The 23,210-nt window shown below is 47.5% G+C and overlaps 1 protein-coding gene across 3 annotated transcripts in view; it reads left to right on the top strand.

The window, feature by feature from the left end:
• The window catches only part of LOC121538141 (semaphorin-3B), a 63,594-nt gene that overhangs the window by 28,704 nt on the left and 11,680 nt on the right, over nt 1-23,210 (top strand). For 2 of the 3 annotated variants that reach the window (XM_041845933.2, XM_041845931.2), the window contains exons 2-4: nt 14,714-15,098; nt 15,898-16,055; nt 18,055-18,117. In XM_041845933.2, the coding sequence (XP_041701867.2) occupies nt 14,927-15,098; nt 15,898-16,055; nt 18,055-18,117 (393 nt within the window). In that variant the 5' untranslated portion in view covers nt 14,714-14,926. Of the gene's footprint in view, nt 1-9,909; nt 10,509-14,713; nt 15,099-15,897; nt 16,056-18,054; nt 18,118-23,210 lie in introns of those variants that run through there. The other variant, XM_041845932.2, reaches the window with a different exon arrangement.

The following is a 23,210-nucleotide window of genomic DNA, read 5'->3' as shown; positions in this document are numbered from 1 at the left end:
TCCCTCAGCTCACTAGGTGAAAAGCCTGTCGATATTCCCTAAGTGTGCCTGTAAGTCACTCTGGATAAGAGTGTCTGCTAAATGACTAAAATATAATCTGTTCTCCATGAGAGAGAGGAGCCCTGTGATTGAGTACCAATCCCATGCTGAGCTCTGCAGCTCTGTGGTTTGCCTGTCCAACAGGATGCTAGCCATGCTCACTATGTGTTGCTGCACAGGGTAATCCCAGAATGTATTCACAATGTTCCCCTGGCCAGCTTTGTCGTGAGGTTGTGTGCATCCAGTCATATGTTATGGTTTTATTAGCCTGCGGTCAGAGCCGTGTGCTGTATGTTTGTGTTACGTTAAGAAAGAGTTTACCATGGAAAAATAAAACGCTCCTTACTGTGTATTTTGATGTTTGGGAGTGTTGTATTTTTTCCCTCTGTTACCCAGATCATTTAGAAAGAGAAGAATGTCGGGAGTGAAAGAGGGAGAGAGAGTCATAGATAGGAGGGGAAAATAGATGGAAAGAGAGAGAATGAAAGAGAAACAGAAACAGAGAGTCAGAATGGGAGAATCCCACATATGGACAGCAGCTGTGTGTGTCTGAGTGATTGACACATCGGCCAGTTGGAATGGAAGCTTTACTGCATGACAGTAGCTATCCTAGTCAGCTGTGGGATAGCCTACTTTACTCAACTAGCTCTCACAGTCTCACGTCAGAATTAGGCATTTATCCATGTTTCACAAACATCAAAAGTGTTTAAGGTTAAGCTTAGGCATTAACTCCGAAATCTTAAGGTTAGGGGTTAACTTCGAATGGTTAAGGTAAGGGTTAAAGTTTGGGATAGGTTAAAAAAACAAAACAAAAAAAACGTTATATTGCTGGATTTGAACTTGCAACCTTTGGAATCATGGGCAGATGCTTATGCCCATCCACCATCCCTGTCCACAACGCCCTAGCAAAACCGACACCTACTTGAAGGTAACAGCGCTCGCTGTTGCCCCAAGTGGCCGGTTTTCCACATAATCTCCCGACGTCCTCAGACATGGATGGAAGTCGAATACTGACTTGTATCACAGGTGACCTGGCTGACTTTACTGCCTCTTTCTGCATTCTTTACTAGGTGTAGTGGAATATAAAGACCTGTCCCATCACACAGTATGGCTTCATACACTACATTGGCTGAGGTAAGATGGTCTTGATTAGTGACAGGTAGGTCAGCAATGTTCTAGAATGTTCTCTGAATGTTTTATGGATGCTCAGGTGGTTCAACTTAACAGTAAAAGACAGTTACAGTTCCAGCTAGTGAGAGCACATAAGCCAGCTTGTTGTGTATAGATGAACCAGTCTGAGAAAGGCAATGGGAACAGGATGTGTATGTCTGTACTTGTGTGTACTGTCCCACTGTGGATGTACTTAGAGTAGGGTACTGGCAGTCACTAATGTGTCTTTACCCAGTGTCTAAATCAGGGTTTACAAGAAAGGAAGAATGACTCTCTCTCGCTATCTCTCCATCTCTCTCTCTCGCTCGCCCGCTCTCTCTCAATTCAATTTCAATTTCAATTTAAGGGCTTTATTGGCATGGGAAACGTGTGTTAACATTGCCAAAGCAAGGGAAGTAGATAGTAAACAAAAGTGAAATAAACAATAAATATTAACAGTAAACATTACACTCAGAAGTTTCAAAAGAATAAAGACATTTCAAATGTCATATTATGTATATATACAGTGTTGTTACAATGTGCAAATCTCTCTCTCCCCCTACTCTTACATCAGGTTCCTGCTTGTAGCGTCCCAAAGTTTGAACAGCTTTGTTATTTCCTCTGTCACATTGGCCCGGAGCGGAGCGGAGGTGGAGAGGAGGAGGGGAGAGAGAGGCTGGGCTGGGCCAGGAGCAGATGACTGAAGGATTGGCCTTTTGGACGGAACGAACAGTCTTTTACTGAAACCACTCCTCTAAACTAGCCTCTGCTCTTGGCAGGATACCTGTAACCTAAGGGAGGGAGAAGACAGGAGGGAGTGAGTCAGAAAATGTGGTCAAGTGAGAGAAGGTGGTAAAGAGAGATTAGAATAACAATGTAATAGTATTTCGGTAACAGCTAATACTCCATGAGCAGACTCTGCATGTGTTTTAGTACGCAGGCCTATGCGTGTGGTGAAAGTAAAGCTGTTTTATCAATCTATACTTGGCGTCAGATGAAAAAGCACTGCGTGTTCTGTACAAGTCTACATGGATTCCAGACATCCTTTTAGTTTTTATTGTCTTAGCTTTAGTGTGTGTGTGTGTTCTCTTTGATTTTGGGCTATGTTAATGACAGCTGTTGGTACTCTGATATAGGGTGATTTCCCATGGTGTGTATCCCTGGGCTGGCAACAGTAAATCACTCACCTTTCTTCTGTCAATCTCCTGTCAAAAGTGCAAATAGTGAATGGCACTGCGCTTTTGCATGTGTTTGTGCATAGGTTTGTGCGTGCGTGTGGCAGTGTCTGTTGTTGTGCTTGTGTACATGTGTGTGCATCGGTTGTTCACATTTGTGTGTACGTATATCTGTACATGGGATCTCTTTAGAAATCTGTGTGTGTGCTATAGGTGTTTGATCTTAATTTGATCACCCTGTTGCAGGACAACTTTCCTGCAACGCAGGACATTTTAAACTTGTAGTGTATTTGAGGTTTAAAAAGGATTCTGAAGTTTGTAATTTCCATTTACGAAAAATTATAATTCACATTTCCTGTTGCTGCAGGATTATTTTCCTGCTGTAGAAGACTGGCTCAAATTAAAATCCTATTTCTGTACTGTGCTTTGAAATTCTCTCTGTGGCTGTGCAGATTGCCAACTGTCCTCTTTAATTTAGCTGGAGGTGGATATAGTGTGGATGTGGGGGGTCTGAGCCCCTCCTTTCCTCCAGTCTGCTCTCCTCCTTTTGGGCACCTCATCCATCATCGGCCCTGGCCTCTGATTGCCTTCAATTACACTTTAATGGAGGGGATTTCTGCCCCGGCGAGACAGCACTTTATACCCAGCGCACCTGAATTCCCTCTCTCAGTACGGGTGTTTGCGTGCATGCATGCATGTGTGCGTGTATGTGTGTGCAGAAGGCGTTTATAGCCCAAATATATTAAAACCAAATTGCCCTCAACACAGATTTAAAAAGGCTTGAGTCAACCATTTAATCTGCCTCTTACATTAGCAGACAGGCAGGAGGTTGAGTTGTATGTGTAGTGTGAGTGAATCTGTCTGCATTTCCTACATGCCTGTCATTTAAACAAAAAGCTGTGTGCACTGTTGGTGGTATGTGTCTAAAGGTATAAACATTTGCATACACACACACACACACACACACACAGGGAGATTTCCCCAGGGGTGGCTTGCTGTGGCTCCAGAGCCTTGGGTTATTAATCTGTCTCTGAGTGGTGCTGAAAGCAGCCTGTCTGCCCGGATCACTGCCGATCAGGATGAGCGTCTCGCTGGCCTGCTCTGCCATCGCCTGTCTGGTCTGGCCTTAACTAGACAGCCCTGCCTGCCTGCAGTGTAGGGAATGGGGATACCTAGGATCATCAGGACCACTCTGTAGCCTGTGGAGCCTTCAGAGCACTGTTGCACTACTATACATCCTCATTATAGCTTTGCTGTGTGCTCTAGGCATTTTCTGCACAGATAGTTCTCACTATGTGTTTCAATATGTGTCTGTAAGTCATTCTGACTGTATGGCAGCTGGTTATCCCTTAGGTTAAGCTCACATAATGACTTTCCCATACTTCAGATACACTCATTCTTGACATTCTAACAGAGTGAGGGCTGAACAGACTCGTTTATGTCTGTATTTATGACTTCACCCAGAGGTCTGTGTGTGTGTGCATGTGTTTCTGCTCCCTGCATCAGGGCCACAGAGTTGGCCTGGACGAGAGAGGGCAGAGGGAGGTTAGGAAGGTCATCACCCTCCCAGATGGAATGAAATAAATTAGGCGAACAGGAGAGAGAGAGAGAGAGAGAGAGAGAGAGAGAGAGAGAGAGAGAGAGAGAGAGAGAGAGAGAGAGAGAGAGAGAGAGAGAGAGAGAGAGAGAGAGAGAGAGAGAGAGAGAGAGAGAGAGCACTTTCCAGCTTCTTAGATGGATGTGGAAAAAACAAGTGGAGGGAGGGAGAGATGAAGGAAGAGTGATAGGAAAGAAAAAAGAAAGAGACAGAAGAGAGAGAAAAAAAATACACAATGAAAGAAGTGTGAAGTGCTCCTTCCTTCCTGAGAGAGAGAGAGTGAGAGCTCTCCCAGTCTGCCTGCCTCAGTGTGGCCTCCACACCTCCAGCCCATAATCCTGTGGAAAATGCAGCAGGGCTTCATGGGAGGGAATGAAAGAGTGAGGAGACAGAGTTAGCTGGCGCTGAGGCTGCCATATTAGCATCATTTCACCTGGAGATGCCTGTTGAGAGCTGCTGTCAATCAAACATAATCCCATCTCAAGAAGGTCCCAGAGCTGGAGGGTGGGTGGTGGAAGGTGTGTGTGCTTGCTAGCGCACGTGTGTGTGTGTGTGTGTGCTCGCTTATACACTCATTGGCCAGTTTATTAGGTACGCCCATCTACTACCGGGCCAGACCCCCCCTTTGTCTCCAGAACGTCCTGAATTATTTGAGGCGTGGAAACGTTGCTCAATTGGTATCAAGGGACCTAACGTGTGCCAGGAAAGCATTTCCCACACCATTGCACCATTGCCACCAGCCTGTACCGTTGACACCAGACAGGATGGGGCCATGGACTCATGCTGCTTACGCCAAATCCTGACTCTGCCATCAGCATGATGTAACAGGAACTGGGATTCGTCGGACCAGGCAATGTTTTTCCACCCCTCAATTGTCCAGTCTTGGTGATCGCGAGCGATTCTTCTTGTTTTTAGCTGATAGGAGTGGAACCCGGTGTGGTCGTCTGCTGCAATAGCCCATCCGTGATAAGGGCCGACGAGTTGTGCATTTCGAGATGCCGTTCTGCACACCACTAATGTACTATGCCGTTATTTGCCTGTTTGTGGCCCGCCTATTAGCTTGCACTGTTCTTGCCATTCTCCTTCGATCTCTCATCAATGAGCTGTTCTTCGCCCACAGGACTGCCGCAGACTGGATGTTGTTTGTTTGTTGCACCATTCTTGGTAAACCCTAGACGCTGTCTTGCGTGGAAAGCCCAGAAGGCCGGCTGTTTCTGAGATACTGGTACGGGCACGCCTAGTACCGACAATCATACCATGCTCAATGTCATTTAGGTCACTCGTTTTGGCCATTCTAACGTTCAATCGAACAGTAACTGAATGCCTCGATGCCTGTCTGCCTGCTTTATATAGCAAGCCACGTGACTCACTGTCTGTAGTGAACAATTTTTGTGAACGAGGTGGTATACCTAATATACACTGAGTGTATGTGTGCCTCCTGTGGAGGGTAAGAGTTGAAAATCTCTCTTAGGTGATTTCCCATGTTTCGTCTTAATTCCCCGTCAGATCAAGATGCCATCATCACCTGCTGCAGGGCCCTTTGCTTTAGAGAGAGAAGAGCAGCCAGCTGTATATTTAACCATCAGTTGTGGGAATGAGGGAGATCTTTGAACCACATTCCAGAGGGGACATGCTACATTTCCCACCCCTGTGACTGTGACTATTTAGGAGGGTGGAGGAGGGTAGGGTTGGGGTTGGTTGAGGGTAGAGGGCGGGGGGAGGGGGGGTTGTGACACTAAACCCCTGTTATGTTTAAAGGTGCTCTAATCCACTCAGTGACCCTTCGTACCTGGTCAGAGGGGGGTTGATGAGGGGTCAGCTCCCACGCCAGAGCCTGAACACATCAAAGGGGATGGGGGTCAGCCCCCACCCCAGGCTAGCCCTGTCCCCTTGTCTCCTAGCCCCCAGCACGGCCCCGCTAACTGGGGAATTATCCCTGTGGTGGACACTGGGACCAGACTAGGCTCAGGGGCCAATGGCATAGATGACCCCAAGGACACCCACACCATGGCAGAGAGATTGAGAGATGGAGAGCGTGGGGGAGTGGAGGAAGTGGAAGTCTAGAGGAAGCTGAACAGTCAGAGATGAGGAAACGAGATTAGAAAGTGAGAGTTGATATGGACAGTTATAGCCTTTATAGCTATCTTTGTCAATGGATTGCTAATGAAAACAGAAGGTGAATTGTGGCTCCAGGTTCAAATCTGTGTCAAGGCAGCACACACACTCAGTCACGTCACATTATCGCTAGCACCCTGAGAACCGTGTCTGTTTTATCCTTCAACCCTCCCTGGGCGGCAGTGGCCTCATCTCATTTGTTCTCTGTGCCCTGGCTCTGGCCGTAATAAAACAGACACACATAAACGTCCTGAGTCATTTATGACCGGGCCTTTGGCCTGCCTGTTTGCTAGAACGGCCCAGCGTCACCCAATCAGTGTCGCTCTGTGTCCTGGGCCAATCGGACGTGGGTGTTGTGATGAGATTAATGCGAGGTGACACAGCTGGCGGAATGGCTGCGGTCACCACGGTGCTAATGATCCACTTAGTCCACGAAATAGTTTTATGTCTTGTTGCCCTGTCCACTGAGCTCACGGACGTTAGCCACGGCTTAGCTAGCCACCCCTGGCAGCCATCTTTGGGAAACAGTCCTCGAGCGCAACTGGTGTCCCCTTCCTTCTGGCCTCTACCCTCCTTCTCTTCTTCCTCTGCCCTCCCTCTGCCCTCTCTCTGCCCTCCCTCTACTCCTCTGTGTACTTATGCATGCAAGCCTGTATATAAATAGCTGATTACTATTTCAATTATTCGTTTGCCAAATCACCCACACGCCCTCATTGACCCCTTGGTCATCCTGCTGGCATTTGCTCCTGTGAATTTCACAGGCGTCTGAACATGGCTATTTGAGGGATGTCATAAGGAAGGACAGTCCAGCTATATGCAAGCAGCTGCTGCGCTTATGCTATAAATGATGTTGTTATTGTGGCTAAACGACTAAACTCATATTACTTAGCTACCGACGTCCTTATATTTTGGAATGTGCATTTGTACCCCTTTTCCATAATTCTAAATGTGACGGTAGTATGTTTACAGTTGTGATGTAATCCAGGTCTTGTGAATGAACTGACCCTTCTAACCCGTGAGGCTTGGATCGTTTTGGTCAGACTGTGTTGTAGCTTGTATATTGTGTATATTTTTGTGTGTATTTATTTTATTCTCATATATACTTTTTCATTTCTCGTTTGTATTTATTTGATATGATTTAGTATAACTACATTGTTGAGGAAGAGCTTGCAAGCAAGCATTTCACTGTTTACACCGACTGTATCCTGTGCATGTGACAAATACATTCTGATTTGATTTGATTTGACCTATTTATAGACTTTATACATAACCACATTGGGAATGATTACTGTTCATTATCAACCAGAATCCTAGCAACCTAACCACATAACCAGCCAATCAACCATCACATGTCAGGTCTTCTCATTCAGGGAAGTTGTGTACCAAACGTGTTACTGTACAGTACTTGTGACTCCAAGTGCTGCTACTGGGAGGGTAGATGAGATGTGGTGCTCTGAACAACACGGCCAGATGAGATGTTTCTTTGTTATGTCTGGAGGGAATGACTGACTGACTGACTGGAGGAGGCTTGTTGTGTGTTATATTGCGCACGTGTGACGTGTTGGGAGGATAGGGAGACTTTTATTGCGCATGTGTGACGTGTTGGGAGGATAGGGAGACTTTTATTGCGCACGTGTGAAGTGTTGGGAGGATAGGGAGGCTTAATTGGTTGTGACAGTAACCTCAACTCAACGCAACGTCAACAAGCTGTGTAACTTTTAAACAAAGATTTTCCAATCCAGCACCAGACATTATTTTAGACTGGATACAGTTAACCAGTAAAGTTGACCCAATTGAATAGAGAAACAAGCCACTATTGGACAATTTTACAGCACAAACACTCTTAGAAGAAATGGTTCCAAAAGGGTTATTCGGCTGTCCCCATAGGAGAACCATTTTTGGTCCCAAGGAGAACCTATTTTGGTTTCACATAGAACCCTTTTGGGTTCCATGTAGAACACTCTGTGGAAAGGGTCCTGCATGGAACCCAAAAAGGTTCTACGTGGAACCAAAAGTGTTCTATCTGGAACCAAAAAGGGTTCTTCAAAGGGTTCTCCTACGGGGACAGCAGAATAACTATTTTAGGTTCTAGATAGCACCTTTTTTTCTAACAGTGTATAGTCTACCCGATAGGTCAGGACTTTTGCCTCCATGTCCCATTGTTAGACCAGGGCTGATTTACCATATATAATTTAGGATGGCTATAGAGTGGCTATAGGATGGCTATAGGATGACTACAGGATGGCTATAGAATGCCTATAGATGGCTATAGGATGACTACAGGATGGCTATAGGATGACTATAGGATGGATATAGGATGGTTATAGTATGGCTATAGGATGATCATAGGATGGCTATAGGATGCCTATAGATGGCTATAGGATGCCTATAGGATGGCTATAGGATGGCTATAGGATGGCTATAGGAGGACTATAGGATGGCTATAGGATGTCTATATGATGGCTATAGGATGCCTATATGATGGCTATAGGATGACTATATGATGGCTATAGGAGGACTATAGGATGGCTGTAGGATGCCTATAGGATGGCTATAGGATGGCTATAGGATGCCTATATGATGGCTATAGGAGGACTATAGGATGGCTATAGGATGCCTATAGCATGCCTATATGATGGCTATAGGATGGCTATAGGATGGCTATAGGATGGCTATAGGATGGCTATAGGATGCCTATAGATGGCTATAGGATGCCTATAGGATGGCTATAGGATGGCTATAGGATGGCTATAGGATGGCTATAGGAGGACTATAGGATGGCTATAGGATGCCTATAGGATGGTTATAGGATGGTTATAGGATGGCTATAGGATGGCTATAGGATGGTTATAGGATGCATAAAGGATGGCTATAGGATGGCTATAGGATCGTTATAGGATGGCTATAGGATGAGTGGTAATAAGATAAGTTTATGATGTAGAGGGCAGAAGGTGCTCATGGAACTCAAGACAACAGGAGACCCAAAGTCCCTCTCACGAGGGAGGGGTTGCCATTGCCACAGAGAGGGGTCAGGAGGGCGCCCATCAGGGGGTTCATTGGTCCAGAGACAGAGGGGCAGGACAGGGGTGGGGCGGGGCGGGGGGGGACGGGAGCATCTTTGTGCCTGCTCTCTCGTCCCTTTGTCCCTCATACCATCAGCGGGGGCTGCACCTGGCAACCATCCCTGGCACTCTGCCAGCCCCTCCTTCTCACACACACACACACACACACACAAACACACTGCCTGGTCACAGACGGCTCAGAGATGAGAAGACATATCAGATGTGCTAGACATTCTTGAATATACCTGTGTGTATGTGTTTGTGTGTAAGAACTCACATCATCTTCATAATAGTTGAACGTATACACCAAGCTACTAGTGGATAGTACGACATATTCATGTATTCTGTATTAGTAGGAGCCCTACTCATAATATCTGCATATGACCACTGTAGGTAGTTTTCATCTTCCCTGTATGAGTGTGTGGGATGTGCCAATCTACCATGTATGTGTGCAGTGATCTCGATCTAAAATAAGATCTGACTCGTAGACAGAACGTTTGGACCTGGCTTGTGGTCCCTCCTATCTGTCCAGTTAGCTGTGTGTATACGGGCTGCATGTATGTGTACCGTGTATGAATGGTACAAATCTTCAGCCCTGGATTGCTAAGATATTAAGAACAGAACTCCCCCGTCTGCCTCTCTCACTTCTCCCACACAACAGCACATTTCCCTTCCCCTTTCCCCTCCCCTCCTCTTACCTCCCACCTTCTCTTCGCTCACACCCCTCTCCTACCCTCCTCCCTCCTTCCCTCTCTCTCTCGGTGCTCTTGAATTAAGTCCATTATTTTTGTCCACCACTCTGAGTCCCTGTGCTCTGGCTCTATTCCTCTGTATAGTGAAGTGTATTGGAGTTGTGTGCTTTTCTGAGTGGACTACAGTGCTTGCTGCTACAGCTGACTCTTGGAATACTGTCCCTGGCTTCGTCTCACCTCTTTACCCACCAGCCTTGCCTGCATTGGCTGACTGACTCACTGGATTTTCCCCAGCTTTTCTCCTTTGCTGTGGCCCCCTGAGGCTGGTACACATACTATTTCAGAGAGGACTCTACCTTTCCCTCTCTGTGGATTCTTCTAAAGGATTTTTGTCCCCCCTCTGGGGTTTGCGTGGATTCAGTGCAGTATGTTGGAGAGTGTGTGTGGGTATGTGTAACTGTGTGTGAAGTTGCGTATACAGCTATGTCTGAATGAATAAATAAGTGTGTACTGAGAAACAGAAGGAGAAACACAGATTTTGGTCCTGGAATAGATAGCTGGACAACCTGTTGGAAAGTAGTGTTGAGAAGGTATCCATGGGACATGTTGTGCTTTGGACCATTACTGGGTCAGGTGGATGCTAAGAAGGAATGCGGTTGCCCTGGATAGAGAAAGAGAGGTGAGTTCCTTTGGGGGCATTTTAGGGTTTTGGACTTCCTCCACTCAGACAGCTAAATGCAGCTACTCTCTCGGTGTGTCCAAACTGGGCCAAATGGCTGGGAATCAGGCACCAACCAGGCACCAGCTGAGAGCCCCAGCCTCCCAGCCGCTCTCTCTCCCCATCCTCTCTCCTCTCTCTCCCCCCAGCCTCCCAGACTCTCTGTCTCCCCATCCTCTCTCCTCTCTCACCCCCCAGCCTCCCAGCCTCTCTCGCTCCCCATCCTCTCTCCTCTCTCTCTCCCCAGCCTCCCAGCCTCTCTCTCACCCCATCCTCTATCCTCTCTCTCACCCCAGCCTCCCTGTCTTTTTCTCCCCACTGCCTCTCTGCACTGTCTCCCCCCAGTCTCACTTCCTCTCTCCCCATACTCCCCGCCTCTCTTTCCCCTCTCTCCCTCCTGCATTCCTGCCTCTAGTTCCCCTCTTTCCCCCAGCCTCCTCACCTCTCCCCCCCAGCCTTCCCACCTCTCTCCCCTCAGCCTCCCTGGCTCTCTCTCCCCTAAGGGCGGATACACAGGAGCAAAAGCCACCAGTCACCCGCCGTCAGGCTCTCTGTGTCACTCTCTCTTCTCCTAAACCTCTTCATGTGAGTGCTGCTTTTTCCCTGCTTTTTATTCCTCTGCTTTTATTCCCTCCTGCGCAGGAGGCTCAGGCTGTTGGCTGTTGGTCGGAGGCCAGACAAACTCTTTCCCCCAAGAACAATCGTCTCCTTTCTCTCCCTCGCTTCTCCCCCCCAGCCTGGCTGAAATACACGCTGCAACAGTAATTGTGTTCTCCTCACTGCCTCCCAGCTCTCTTTCCTCTATTGTATTTAGTCACACCTAACCTCTCGATGTGTTGGGCCACAGGTTAACAGTTGTCTGTATTGATTTGGGAATGGTACCCGTCTGACCTCACTTTTTCATCCAACTCTTGCCTGAAGGAGGGACTTTGTCAGTGTCTTTTCTATGTTGGGGGGTGTTTTTTTTACAGTACAGCATGTCCCTCTCCCCAATGAGTCTCCCTCCCTTTCTACCTCCCCTCCCTCCCTCTCTTTCTCTCTCTCTCTCTCTCGTTCTCTCTCTCTCTCTCTCTCTCTCTCTCTCTCTCTCTCTCTCTCTCTCTCTCTCTCTCTCTCTCTCTCTCTCTCTCTCTCTCTCTCTCTCTCTCACTCTCTCTCTCTCTCTCTTTCTGTTTTTAATCCACAGCTCTTGGCAGGGGCTGCTTCATGCTGCTTCGTGGCTATTGAAGCTGAAATGAATACAAGTGTCAGGCGGCCAAAGGCTTTAATTAAGATGCATTGTAGTGTGTGTGGGGAGCGCTCAGAGCTCAGGGCGGATGTGTTGTAGTGTTTCAAGGGGCCGACAATAGTACCCTTCAACTGTTGGGAGCTTAAGTAGACGTAGGGGACAATGGGACCCTGCCTCTCATGTATATCTCAGGACAGGAGTTGAAGTGCTTTGCTTCTCCCCCCCCCCCCCCATGCGTGTGTGTGTGTTTTACTACAGACCCTACCCTCCCTTTCAATGATGCCATCTCTGCAGTCTACTCATTAACATGTAAGTTGCCGCTCCTTTAAACACATAGCACATATTCATGGGAAATGTTTCTGCTATGGCACATTTTCTGTGGTGTATCTATACACAAGCGTGTTAGACCCATACAGACCCGTACAGAGAGGTTCCCTGCATAACTTATACGTAGCTGAGTGTGAGTAGAGTACTCTGTGTGGGAGTCAATGTGGTACTTCTGGTCCCTCTCTTTTCTGCTCTGCTCTGCTCTGTTCTGTTCTGTTCTGGGAGCTGGGAGTTTATGATAGCCTTGCTGTCTTAACAACTCAATAGACCCATAATTCATGCTCTGCCGTACTGAGACCATACACTGACTCCTGCACTGATATAGGACTGTGAGCTACTGGGACTCAGATACAGGACTGAAATATAGGACTGAGATATAGTACTGTGATATAGGACTGTGATACAGGACTGAGATATAGGACTGTGATATAGGACTGTGATATAGGTCTGTGATATAGTACTGTGATATAGGACTGTGATATAGGACTGTGATATAAGTCTGTGATATAGTACTGTGACATAGTTCTGTGATATAGAACTGTGATATGGTACTGTGATGTAGGACTGTGATTTAGCCCTGTGATATAGCACTGTGTCCTCAAACTCTTTTTCGTTGTGTTCAGGTTATTGGCAGAGGTCTTTGTGAATGTGGTAGTGATGGTCAGTATCAGTTTGTCGTACTCTGGGCTGTGTGTTCATCTACTCTGCAGTGCTCTGGGACAGTCCCGGAGCTTCATTATAGAGAGGACTGGGGTGATGTATAAGGGAATGGAAGGCAGGTAGACCCTCTATGGACCTGTATCAGCTCTGTCCTCAGAGAGACGAGGGAGCGCTCAGAGAATGTGACAGTTTGCTAGGATATGTGTCTTAAAAATTCATGACTGCAGCAAAAACATGTCAGGCAGCCTGAAGAACAGTGTGTGTGTAGGTGTGTGTGAGTGTGTGTGTGTGTGTGTGTGTGGGTGTGTGTCTCTGCGGCCTTGAAGGCTTGCTGAGTGGATAATAGGGAAAGATTCTGAATAATATTCCACCTCCCAACACTCCCTTCCCCATCTCTGCTGCAGCAAGGCACACACACACACACACACACACACACACACACACACACACACACACACACACACACACACACACACACACACACACACACACACACACACACACACACACACACACACACAGACACACAGAGGCCTCCAGCTCATCTGTCGGCAGATAGGCTTGTGGATACATTAACTACCCATCTGGCAGGCTCTCCATCCCTCCCATCAGTTAAACGGTTTGTACTGAGACCACACTCCCTCCCTACCACCCTAAGGTCAAAGGTCAACCACCTGTGTAAGCCGAGCCTGATGGGGTCCTGACTGAGGGCAACACTCTAACAGAAAGTAACAGGTAGAGCTAGAGAGACAGTGATTTAGAGCAGAGTTCAGGCCCACGTTAGTCCGGTTGGTGACTTCAATATGTCCTGGCTACCAGTGATGAGCCCAGGGGGAACTGGAAATGGGAAGAGCAGCAGATGACTGTGTGCTGGAAGCATGAGGCCACCGACCATCCATCTCCTGGGGGCCCGGGCTCAACTTGTGTTTTAACATCTTCCCCACTGACCCACAGAGACTGGAGCTCCTCAGAACTGCACACTATTGCGTTTCCTCCTCTCTCTCTTTCTCCCTCTGACCCACCACCGTACTGCTCTTCGATAGAGAGAGGGGGATGGAGAGAAAGAGAGAGAGTCTTACTGTATTACTGAAGGTGTGCCAACAGGGAGGTTACTGAGGTACAGTCATGAAGTAGGCTATGTTCACTGAAATACTTGATTGTATGTCTGCATACCTTTGTGGTGTATGTGTGTGTGTGTGTGTGTGTGTGTGTGTGTGTGTGTGTGTGTGTGTGTGTGTGTGTGTGTGTGTGTGTGTGTGTGTGTGTGTGCGAGCGTGCGTGCGTGCGTTTGTGTATGTGAGCTTGTGCTTGTGTGTGCCTGCGTGTGTACATCTGAGTGTGGAAGTTCATATACTGTAAGCCTGTGAGAATGTGTACTGTACAGTATGTGTGTCACATACTAGAAGCCTGGGATACTGTCCATACACACATATCACACATATCCCATTAAGCACCCAATCACTTTGACCAGCCTGTTCATCTGCAGTGCACTTCATTAGTGGTGGCCGGTAATGAGGAGAAGTCAGTTTGGAAAGCAGAGACAGAGAGGAATGAGAAGACAAGACGCCATCCCAGCCTGGGTTAGTCACTGCGACAGAGCGGGCGCTTGTGTTGGGGATTAAACTGGCACTGGGCCACCACACATATCTCACCCCACATGTCTTTCAGGGGCCCTACACCCCTTCCAGCTCCCCCGTCCTCCCCACTCCCTACCCCCATAAAGGTGACCGGGGCTGGGTGTTTGATGGGCCTGGGATGGCGCCCCGTAATGTGAAGCGATTACAGCTGGTCTTTATAGAGGGTTTAACAGGAGTGGGCCTGGGCATCAGCCATTAGCCTCTCTGGCTAAAATTACCTCCTAGTGCTAGGAGGGGAGGAGGGGAGGGGAGGTAGTGATCTACGTTGCCCGGCCTGCTTTTTAACGAGTCCCTCTCTATTTGGTTATTTTTAGGTTCCAGTGCCACTGTGAGAAGCTGCTTCAGTCCCATCAGAGCTGAGAGGTGTACGGTACGACAGACGCAGAACGGGGGAACGCCACACAACGCCCGAAGGCTGACATCCGATTAGAGAGGAGAGTGACGACAACTAGCCATCTGTTGCTACGACAACAACCCAACCCATTTCAATCGTAGCCGTGCCAGGCTAGTGCCAACCCCAGGACACCATGATGATAGCAGTGATGATGATGGTGACATGTAGCTCCCTGCTCCTCTTGGCCTCCCAGGTCTCATCCAGCGGAATCCCCAAGACCAGCGCCTCCTCTTCACCCTTCTCCTCCTCCTCACACCCATCCTCCTTTTCCTCCTCCTCCCCTCGTATGAAGCTCTCCTACAAAGGTAAGGAGTACACACGTGTTTGTTTCCTTGTATGTGTACTTCTGATCCTTTCTGGCAGACAAAATCTAATTAAGGGAACAGCAGCAAAAACTTTGAAAGTATCCTCCTCGGTGCCCCCAGCCCCTGTTATGCTCCAGTTATAGAGGCATGTCCTTTTCACAAACACCTTTGATGCGTTTATGAGCATGTGCGGTTACTGTTGTTCTTGACTGGTCTCACTGGAGCAGGGTTGGGTTCTGTCTCGTGAGTGGCGTCAATGTAAGATGGCAGCTCAATGACGATCAAACCTACAAAATCTAGGCCCTTTTCCTTCGTGCTCAAAACACAAGGCTACAGTTGAGAGAGAGACAGAGCGAGAGAGCCATTAAACCGTGGGATATCCCCATCTCCACGGTTACAGTGGAACACTCCCAGGGTTCCCCAGGAGAGAGGAGATTAGGGATAGGGGAGAGTAGAGGAGAGGAAAGGAAAGGAAAGGAGGCTTCACTCTTCTAGATCTTATAAGCCCCACTCAGCTCTGCTGAGACAGCTGATTCTAAAGCTGTAACAAAGACTATTCTGACTACTGAAACCACTGCCCTGGCCTGACTCTGGCAGTAGAGCCGAATAAAAACGTATGGCCTTGTATAAAACTGTATAACTTTTGGATAATATTGGGTCTCATTTATCAACATACGCGTCGGAAAAGTTGCTCTTATGAAAAACACATAAATGTCATGGCGTATGAAGTTTTGAGTTGGACATTTTGTATTGTTTTAACGTAATGTGTGTATAATCCGCCGTGTGTGTTGTGTTTCAGAGCTGCAGCAGTTCCACGGTGTGCGTCGGTTCGAGCTGGAGCGCTCGTGCTGTTTCAGCGCCCTGTTATTGGACGAGGAGAGGGGACGGCTCTTCGTGGGCTCACGCAACTTCCTGTTGTCACTCAGCCTGGATAACATTGCCAAGCAGGAGCACAAGGTCAGTCTACCTGTCAATCAATTAATCAATTAACCGTATGCTATGTGAATGTGTTTACACGAGCAATAGTGAATATCATAATTCTGATATTTTCATGAAATTCAATATATTAATGGCATTAATATTTCTGTGTTGTTTGACATACATAAGGATGGTTCCACGATCCAATGTGTAAAGAATGTGATGTTATGATAAGTCTTAAGTTTGGACCTTCAGATATATTTGTTACGGTAGATGATGGTGTAGATAAGATAGAGCTCTGAACCATGCTATGTTACGGTGAGTTAGTGGTGATTTAGCATGTCAGAGCTATGCTGACAGACTGATGGATGTCATCTCACTCTCATCCACTCACAGCAGAGATTGGGGTCAGGGGTTTCCATGGCGATTTGGGGTCACACAATCTCTGATAACCTGTCAACACCTCTCTGTCCCACACATGCACACACACAGGCACGCGCTGAGACAGACACACACACACAGACACACACACACTGCTGTCCTCTGATGTCTGATGTCTCCCATTACTTGACAGGAAAAGGCTAGTGACTGATTATTTTCCTAGTGGCCCTCTATAATGTTTTTGGACGAGGTAACTAGCCACAGACTTACCAGCACCTGACAGACTGAATAGGATTAAACACAGACTTTACCACAACCTGTCCACTGACATATAAATCACTGAACCTAACATGGACACACACACACACATGGACACATGCATACACACAGACATACAAACACACACACACACACACACAAAAACACACACACACACATGCAAGTCACTAACCCATACCCTATAACTGACCTAACATGCACCATTTAACCCTACACTGTATAGGGTCTGTATGTTCTTGCAGACCTGTGAAATATGAGTGCAGAGCAGATTGTTTGACTCTGTTGATTCGGTGTGATGTGATTTACAAGATGTTTTCACACTGGGACATGTGGCTTGCCTCCTGTCGTTAAAACTGTTTTCGCTCGTGGTCGTGTGCTTTTTTATGGCGTGAAATGTGGATTCTCAGCTCCACCATGGTGGAGGAGATGGGGGAGAAAAAAAGAATAGGTAGAGAGGAGGAGAGATAGAGAGGAGGAGAGATAGAGGAGAGAAAGAGAGGAGAGATAGAGAGGAGGAGAGATAGAGGAGAGATAGAGAGGAGGAGAGATAGAGGAGAGAAAGAGAGGAGGAGAGATAGAGGTGAGATAGAGAGGAGGAGAGATAGAGAGGAGGAGAGATAAAGGAGAGATAGAGAGGAGGAGAGAGAGAGGAGAGAAAGAGAGGAGGAGAGATAGAGGAGGAGAGATGGAGAGATAGAGGAGAGATAGAGAGGAGGAGAGATAGAGAGGAGGAGAGATAGAAGAGAGATAGAGAGGAGGAGCGATAGAGGATAGATAGAGAGGAGATAGAGAGGAGGAGAGATAGAGGAGAGATATAGGAGAGATAGAGAGGAGGAGGGATAGAGGGGAGATATAGGAGAGATAGAGAGGAGGAGGGATAGAGAGGAGGAGAGAGGAGATAGAGGAGAGATCGAGAGGAGGAGAGATAGAGAGGAGGAGAGATAGAGAGGAGGAGAGAGAGGAGAGATAGAGAGGAGGAGAGATAGAGGAGAGATAGAGGCGAAATAGAGAGGAGGAGGGATAGAGGAGATAGAGGAGAGATAGAGAGGAGGAGAGATAGAGAGGAGATAGAGAGGAGGAGAGAAAGAGGAGATAGAGGAGCGATAGAGAGGAGGAGAGATAGAGGAGCGATAGAGAGGAGGAGAGATAGAGTAGAGATAGAGAGGAGGAGAGATAGAAAGGAGGAGAGATAGAGGAGAGATAGAGAGGAGAGATAGAGAGGAGGAGAGATAGAGAGGAGGAGGAAAGTTCCTTTAGAAAAATATACCTGAGGGTGGCGGGCAGGCCTGTCCCTGCTTGAGGTCGCGACCCCAGACATACCTCCATCCTGCTGCCTCCCTTGACCCCTGACCTCTGACCTCTGACCTCTGTGTTTCAGATCTACTGGCCGGCCCCGGTGGACTGGAGGGAGGAGTGTAACTGGGCAGGAAAGGACATCAACGTGAGTAACAAACGCTGATATTATTAATACTATTAAAATACTTTATTTTTAGCCTTTAAAATACTTTGTTTTCCCAACGTCCTGTTTATTATGACATGCTGAATCTCCCAGAGGGAGACTGTACATATTTTCTTGTGACACTGAGGATGTTGGACTTCTCAGACAGAAATAAACCAGCTTTCCAACACTACTCTCATTCAGTATCACCACCCAGCTAAAGCCGCAGTACATCCAGACACCTCACACTGATTTTCCAATACTCCTTTTGTCTATCACTTAGTCATGTAGAGAGGAAGTGGTGGTCACTGCAGTGTGTGCTATGTTCCAGTGAACTACTGTAAAGGTTTGGTAGACTGGGCTGTTTGTGTTGGATGGTGAACGTGTGTGTGTGTGTGTGTGTGTGTGTGTGTGTGTGTGTGTGTGATTGTCCGGTCTTCTTCATTATCTGGCCCTGGGGCCTGAGCACTCCTTCCTCTGGGTGCAGGGCAGGGTAGGGCTCCACTGACCCACCCTACAAAGTCCTCAGGCCACTCAGACCACCCAAATGTACATTTTACACACTCATCTATCTCCCTCACTTAAAGCTAATTGTGTGTCAGTATGTGTATGTGTGTATTCACATACAGTACAGTATATGCATGTGCGAATGTGTGCGTGGATGTGCTTGGTGGTATTTGTGTCAAAGTATAGCTGTGTGTGTGTGTGTGTGTGTGTGTGTGTGTGTGTGTGTGTGTGTGTGTGTGTGTGTGTGTGTGTGTGTGTGTGTGTGTGTGTGTGTGTGTGTGTGTGTGTGTGTGTGTAGCTCTGGAGTACAGAATCCCCTCATCAGTATGATTACACAGCTGGAGGAGACAGACAACGAGCCCCATTCATACTGCACAACTGGCTCTTGTTTCACCTGAAGAACAGTGTGTGTGTGTGGATGTGTTTAACTATTATTGTGGGGACCAGAAGTCCCCACAAGAATAGTAAACAAACAAACATTTGACCAACTGGGGACATTTTGTTAGTCCCCACGAGGTCAAATGCTATTTCTAGGGGGTTTAGGGTTAAGGTTAGAATTAGTGTTAGGGTTAGAATTATATTAAGGGTTAGGGTTAGGAGCTAGGGTTATTTTTAGGGTTTGGGATAGGAGCTAGGGTTAGGTTTAGGGTTCAAATCAATCAATCACATTTTATTTATAAAGCCCTTTTTACATCAGCAGATGTCACAAAGTGCTATACAGAAACCCAGCCTAAAACCCCAAACAGCAAGCAATGCAGATGTAGAAGCACGGTTAGGGTTAAGGTTAGGTTTTTGGGTTAGGGTTAGGGTTAGGGTTAGGGTTAGGGTTAGGGTTAAGGTTAAGGTTAAGGTTAGGGTTAGGGTAAGAGTATGGGTTAGTGTTAGGGTTAGGGGTTAGGGGTTAGGGAAAATAGGATTTTGAATGGGACTGAATTGTGTGTCCCCACAAGGTTAGCTGTACAATACTGTGTGTGTGTGTGTGTGTTTGTGTGTGTGTGTGTGTGTGATGAAAATAGGTAATAAGTATAGGAGAAACAGTAGTGAAGATAGATGCTTTCATTGTATTTCTCCTCCTTTTCCTAATATCATATGGTGACTGTGGCCATGGCGTCAATGGGTGTCTGTGACTGTGGCCATGGCGTCAGTGGGTGTCTGTGACTGTGGCCATGGCGTCAGTGGGTGTCTGTGACTGTGGCCATGGCGTCAATGGGTGTCTGTGACTGTGGCCATGGCGTCAGTGGGTGTCTGTGACTGTGGCCATGGCGTCAGTGGGTGTCTGTGACTGTGGCCATGGCGTCAGTGGGTGTCTGTGACTGTGGCCATGGCTTCAGTGTGTGTCTGTGACTGTGTACGCGTGCACGCATTCATCTCTGTGTGTATCTGTGTGGCTTAGGCAGTGTCAGAGTGAAAGCCATTATCTGGTCTCCTGGGTCTAGGCTCTGTCCTTGGTGTTTAAATAAAGCCACAGTCAGACTACACTGAGCATCACTGATAGGACGTGGGTGTCTGAATGCACCGTGAAGGATGAAACACAGCTGTTTGTCCTCTCTCCCTCTTTCTCTCTTTAATTAAAGATGGAGGTGAGGTTTTGATTCATTCTGAAAGGCTTTATTTGTCTTAGGAAAAAAGGTGGCCTATGGTATAGATGGTGTGTGTGTGTGTGTGTCTGTCTATCTGTCTTTCTGTCTGTGTGTCTCCATAAACTCTCAGGGTGGAGTTGAGTTTAGCTGACTATGAGGTCCTTATGTCACATGAGAGATTCACAAACACACACACACACACACACATACACAGTGACCTCACTCTTGACCCTAATTCTATTTTGAAACAAGTTCTCTCTCTTTCTCTCCTTCCCTCTTTTTCTCATTTACTATCTCTTTTTCTATATGTCCCTTTTTCTCTCATGCTCTCCTGCACTACACTGTTCCCAGAGAAACACTTATTTATTTTTATGGCCCAGACCAGGAGTCTCTTTGTCCTCTCTCTCTCTCTCTCTCTCTCTCTCTCTCTCTCTCTCTCTCTCTCCCTCTTTCATCGAGACAAAACAGGCTCCTTTTTTCACAGGGTGATTCCTCACACAGTCCAATGCAGCCGAAACACCCACCAGCTCAGCTCATTAAGCATCAAAGTAAATGCACTCACTTCACACAGCCAGTAAACAGGTCACAAAGGACGAGTTAGATCTATTTGAATGGCTGCCGCCTTTCTGCCAGACTGCTTAGCCTGCAGTGCTAGCCAAAGGTTTTGGTTTTGTAACTGTCTGGTAAAACATGGGATTCATTTGGCAATTGCTAAGTAGAATGGATGGTACCTGGCTTTGGTGAGATTGTGGAATGGCAAAATAATTAGCCAGCCAAACTGCCAGGAGCAACCTATATGCTTTGTGATTTTATTAAGGTTTTTACTGCACCTAACTATTACCTTCTACTGTAAAGTGGTTCCACCTCTGTCAATATGGGAGCAGCCTGCCAGAGAGAGAGAGAGAGGGAGAGAGAGGGAGAGTGTGAGAGAAAGTGTGTGAGAGAGAGAGAGAGAGAGAGAGAGAGTGAGAGAGAGTGAGAGAGAGAGAGAGAGAGAGAGAGAGAGAGAGAGAGAGAGAGAGAGAGAGAGAGAGAGAGAGAGAGAGAGAGAGAGAGAGAGAGAGAGAGAGAGAGAGAGAGAGAGAGAGAGAGAGAGAGAGGGAGGAAGGTAAAGAGAGAGAGTCGGACAAAAACGGAGATAAAGTCACTTGCCCCAGAGCGCTGCAGTCAGCCACCCTGCGTAGTGACGGGATCACAGGCTGCATGTGCTCAGTCAGAGGAGAGGAGAGAAGTGTTTAATGAACGGGGTATTGTGGGGTCAGGGGTCAGGTGAGGGGAGTCAGGAAGAAGCCAGGGGCCTGATTCTGACACTGGGATCAATGACACAATTCCCCCCTCCTCCACCTCTCTCTCTTAAAGCCTCTTTACTCTTTCTACCTTTCTCTATCTCTCTCTCTCTCTCTCTCTCTCTCTCTCTCTCTCTCTCTCTCTCTCTCTCTCTCTCTCTCTCTCTCTCTCTCTCTCTCTCTCTCTCTCTCTCTCTCTCTCTCTCTCTCTCTCTCTCTCTCTCTCTCTCTCTCTCTCTCTCTCTCTCTCTCTCTCTCTCTCTGTCTCTCTCTTCTCCCTTTGTCACATGGCCTCACATCAAGGCTTCCCTCCATCTGCCCACCGGCCCTGTCGGCCTAACCTCGCTCCACATTCCATGGTCTGTGTGCATGTGTCACTGGGGTAGGGAGTGTGGGTAGGTTAGGGTGGTTTGATGTGGAAAGGGTGGCAGGGTTGCGCAGCGTGTTAAAGATGGGGTGGAGGGATAACCCCCCCCCCCCTTCTTGGATAAACAGAGGACCTGCTCTTGCTTTGTTTGTCAACAGCTTAATTGGCAAGTGAATAGGTCTGACCCACCCGGTTTCTTAACCCCCCCCCCCTGCCAGGCTCTGTGGAAGCCCTTTGTTCCAGGCCAGGGCAGCAGGGCTGTGTGTGTCTGGACTAATGAGGCAGAACTCCGGTTAGCAGGCAGGGCCAGTCTTGACCGCAGCGTCACTGGGTACACAACCCTGTCTGTCACTCACTGGGCGGGGCACGGCCAGCCAGGCATAAAGACTGAATAAAGAAAACAGAGACACGTCTGGTTAACAGAAAATTACATGTTTGAACTGTGGTTCAACATCAAACACTCACATACAGGCTTAAAGTGTAGTGACACGCACACACACACACACACACACACACACACACACACACACACACACACACACACACACACACACACACACACACACACACACTTGTCAATGATACATGAACTATTCAGTGTATTATATTTAGTGAGGTGAAAAGGCTCCTCAGATATTTTCCCTCTCTAGCTGAAGGATACAGGCTTTATAAACCCTCAGATTGACCTAGAGGGACACTGACACTGGCTGATCACAGAGAACAGGACTAGACGGCTGAATCAGACACAAAGTTAATGTATTAACAGATAAGGAGTGTATACTGTTAATAGCAAGACTTAGGCAAACAGAGACACTAACAGAAAGAGCAGCCAACACGCACAAGCGAAAGAAGAGATATCTCCACAGTGTAGTGTCAGATCTCTCTGTAAACCTCGTCTCCGATGTTCCCCGGGGGTCCAGAGGGATGAGGGGTGAAACCTGACCCTGGACAGACAGATGTGATGTGTGTGTGTGTGTGTGTGCGTTCGTGCGTTCTGTGTGTGTCTTTGTGTGTGTTGTTCAGTAGCTGGAAACTCCACACGCTGGAACCAATGACCTGCTCTGAGGAGCAGATAGAGAGAAACGAGGGAGAGAGTGAGAAAGAAAGAGGGGAGAGCGGGGGATGGCCCCATAGATAATTACAGTGCGGGAGTGGAGAACAGAACAGCTGGTGCTAGAAGGAGGTGGGTGATTGTTAACCTCAATTGTTAACCTCTCTGAATGTCTCTATCAGAGGTAAAGGCCTTGGTCAGTCTGGTAGGGTGTGTATGGGGTAAGATGGGGTCATACTAAACCTCTCCTCCTTAGCCCTCCCTGTGTGAGGCTCAGTCACGGCCTGTAGAGTTTACTCATTAAC

The sequence above is a fragment of the Coregonus clupeaformis genome, chromosome 24 (genome assembly GCF_020615455.1).
Source record: "Coregonus clupeaformis isolate EN_2021a chromosome 24, ASM2061545v1, whole genome shotgun sequence".
Taxonomy (NCBI): domain Eukaryota; kingdom Metazoa; phylum Chordata; class Actinopteri; order Salmoniformes; family Salmonidae; genus Coregonus; species Coregonus clupeaformis.
This window is presented reverse-complemented; position numbering and strand designations above follow the sequence as displayed.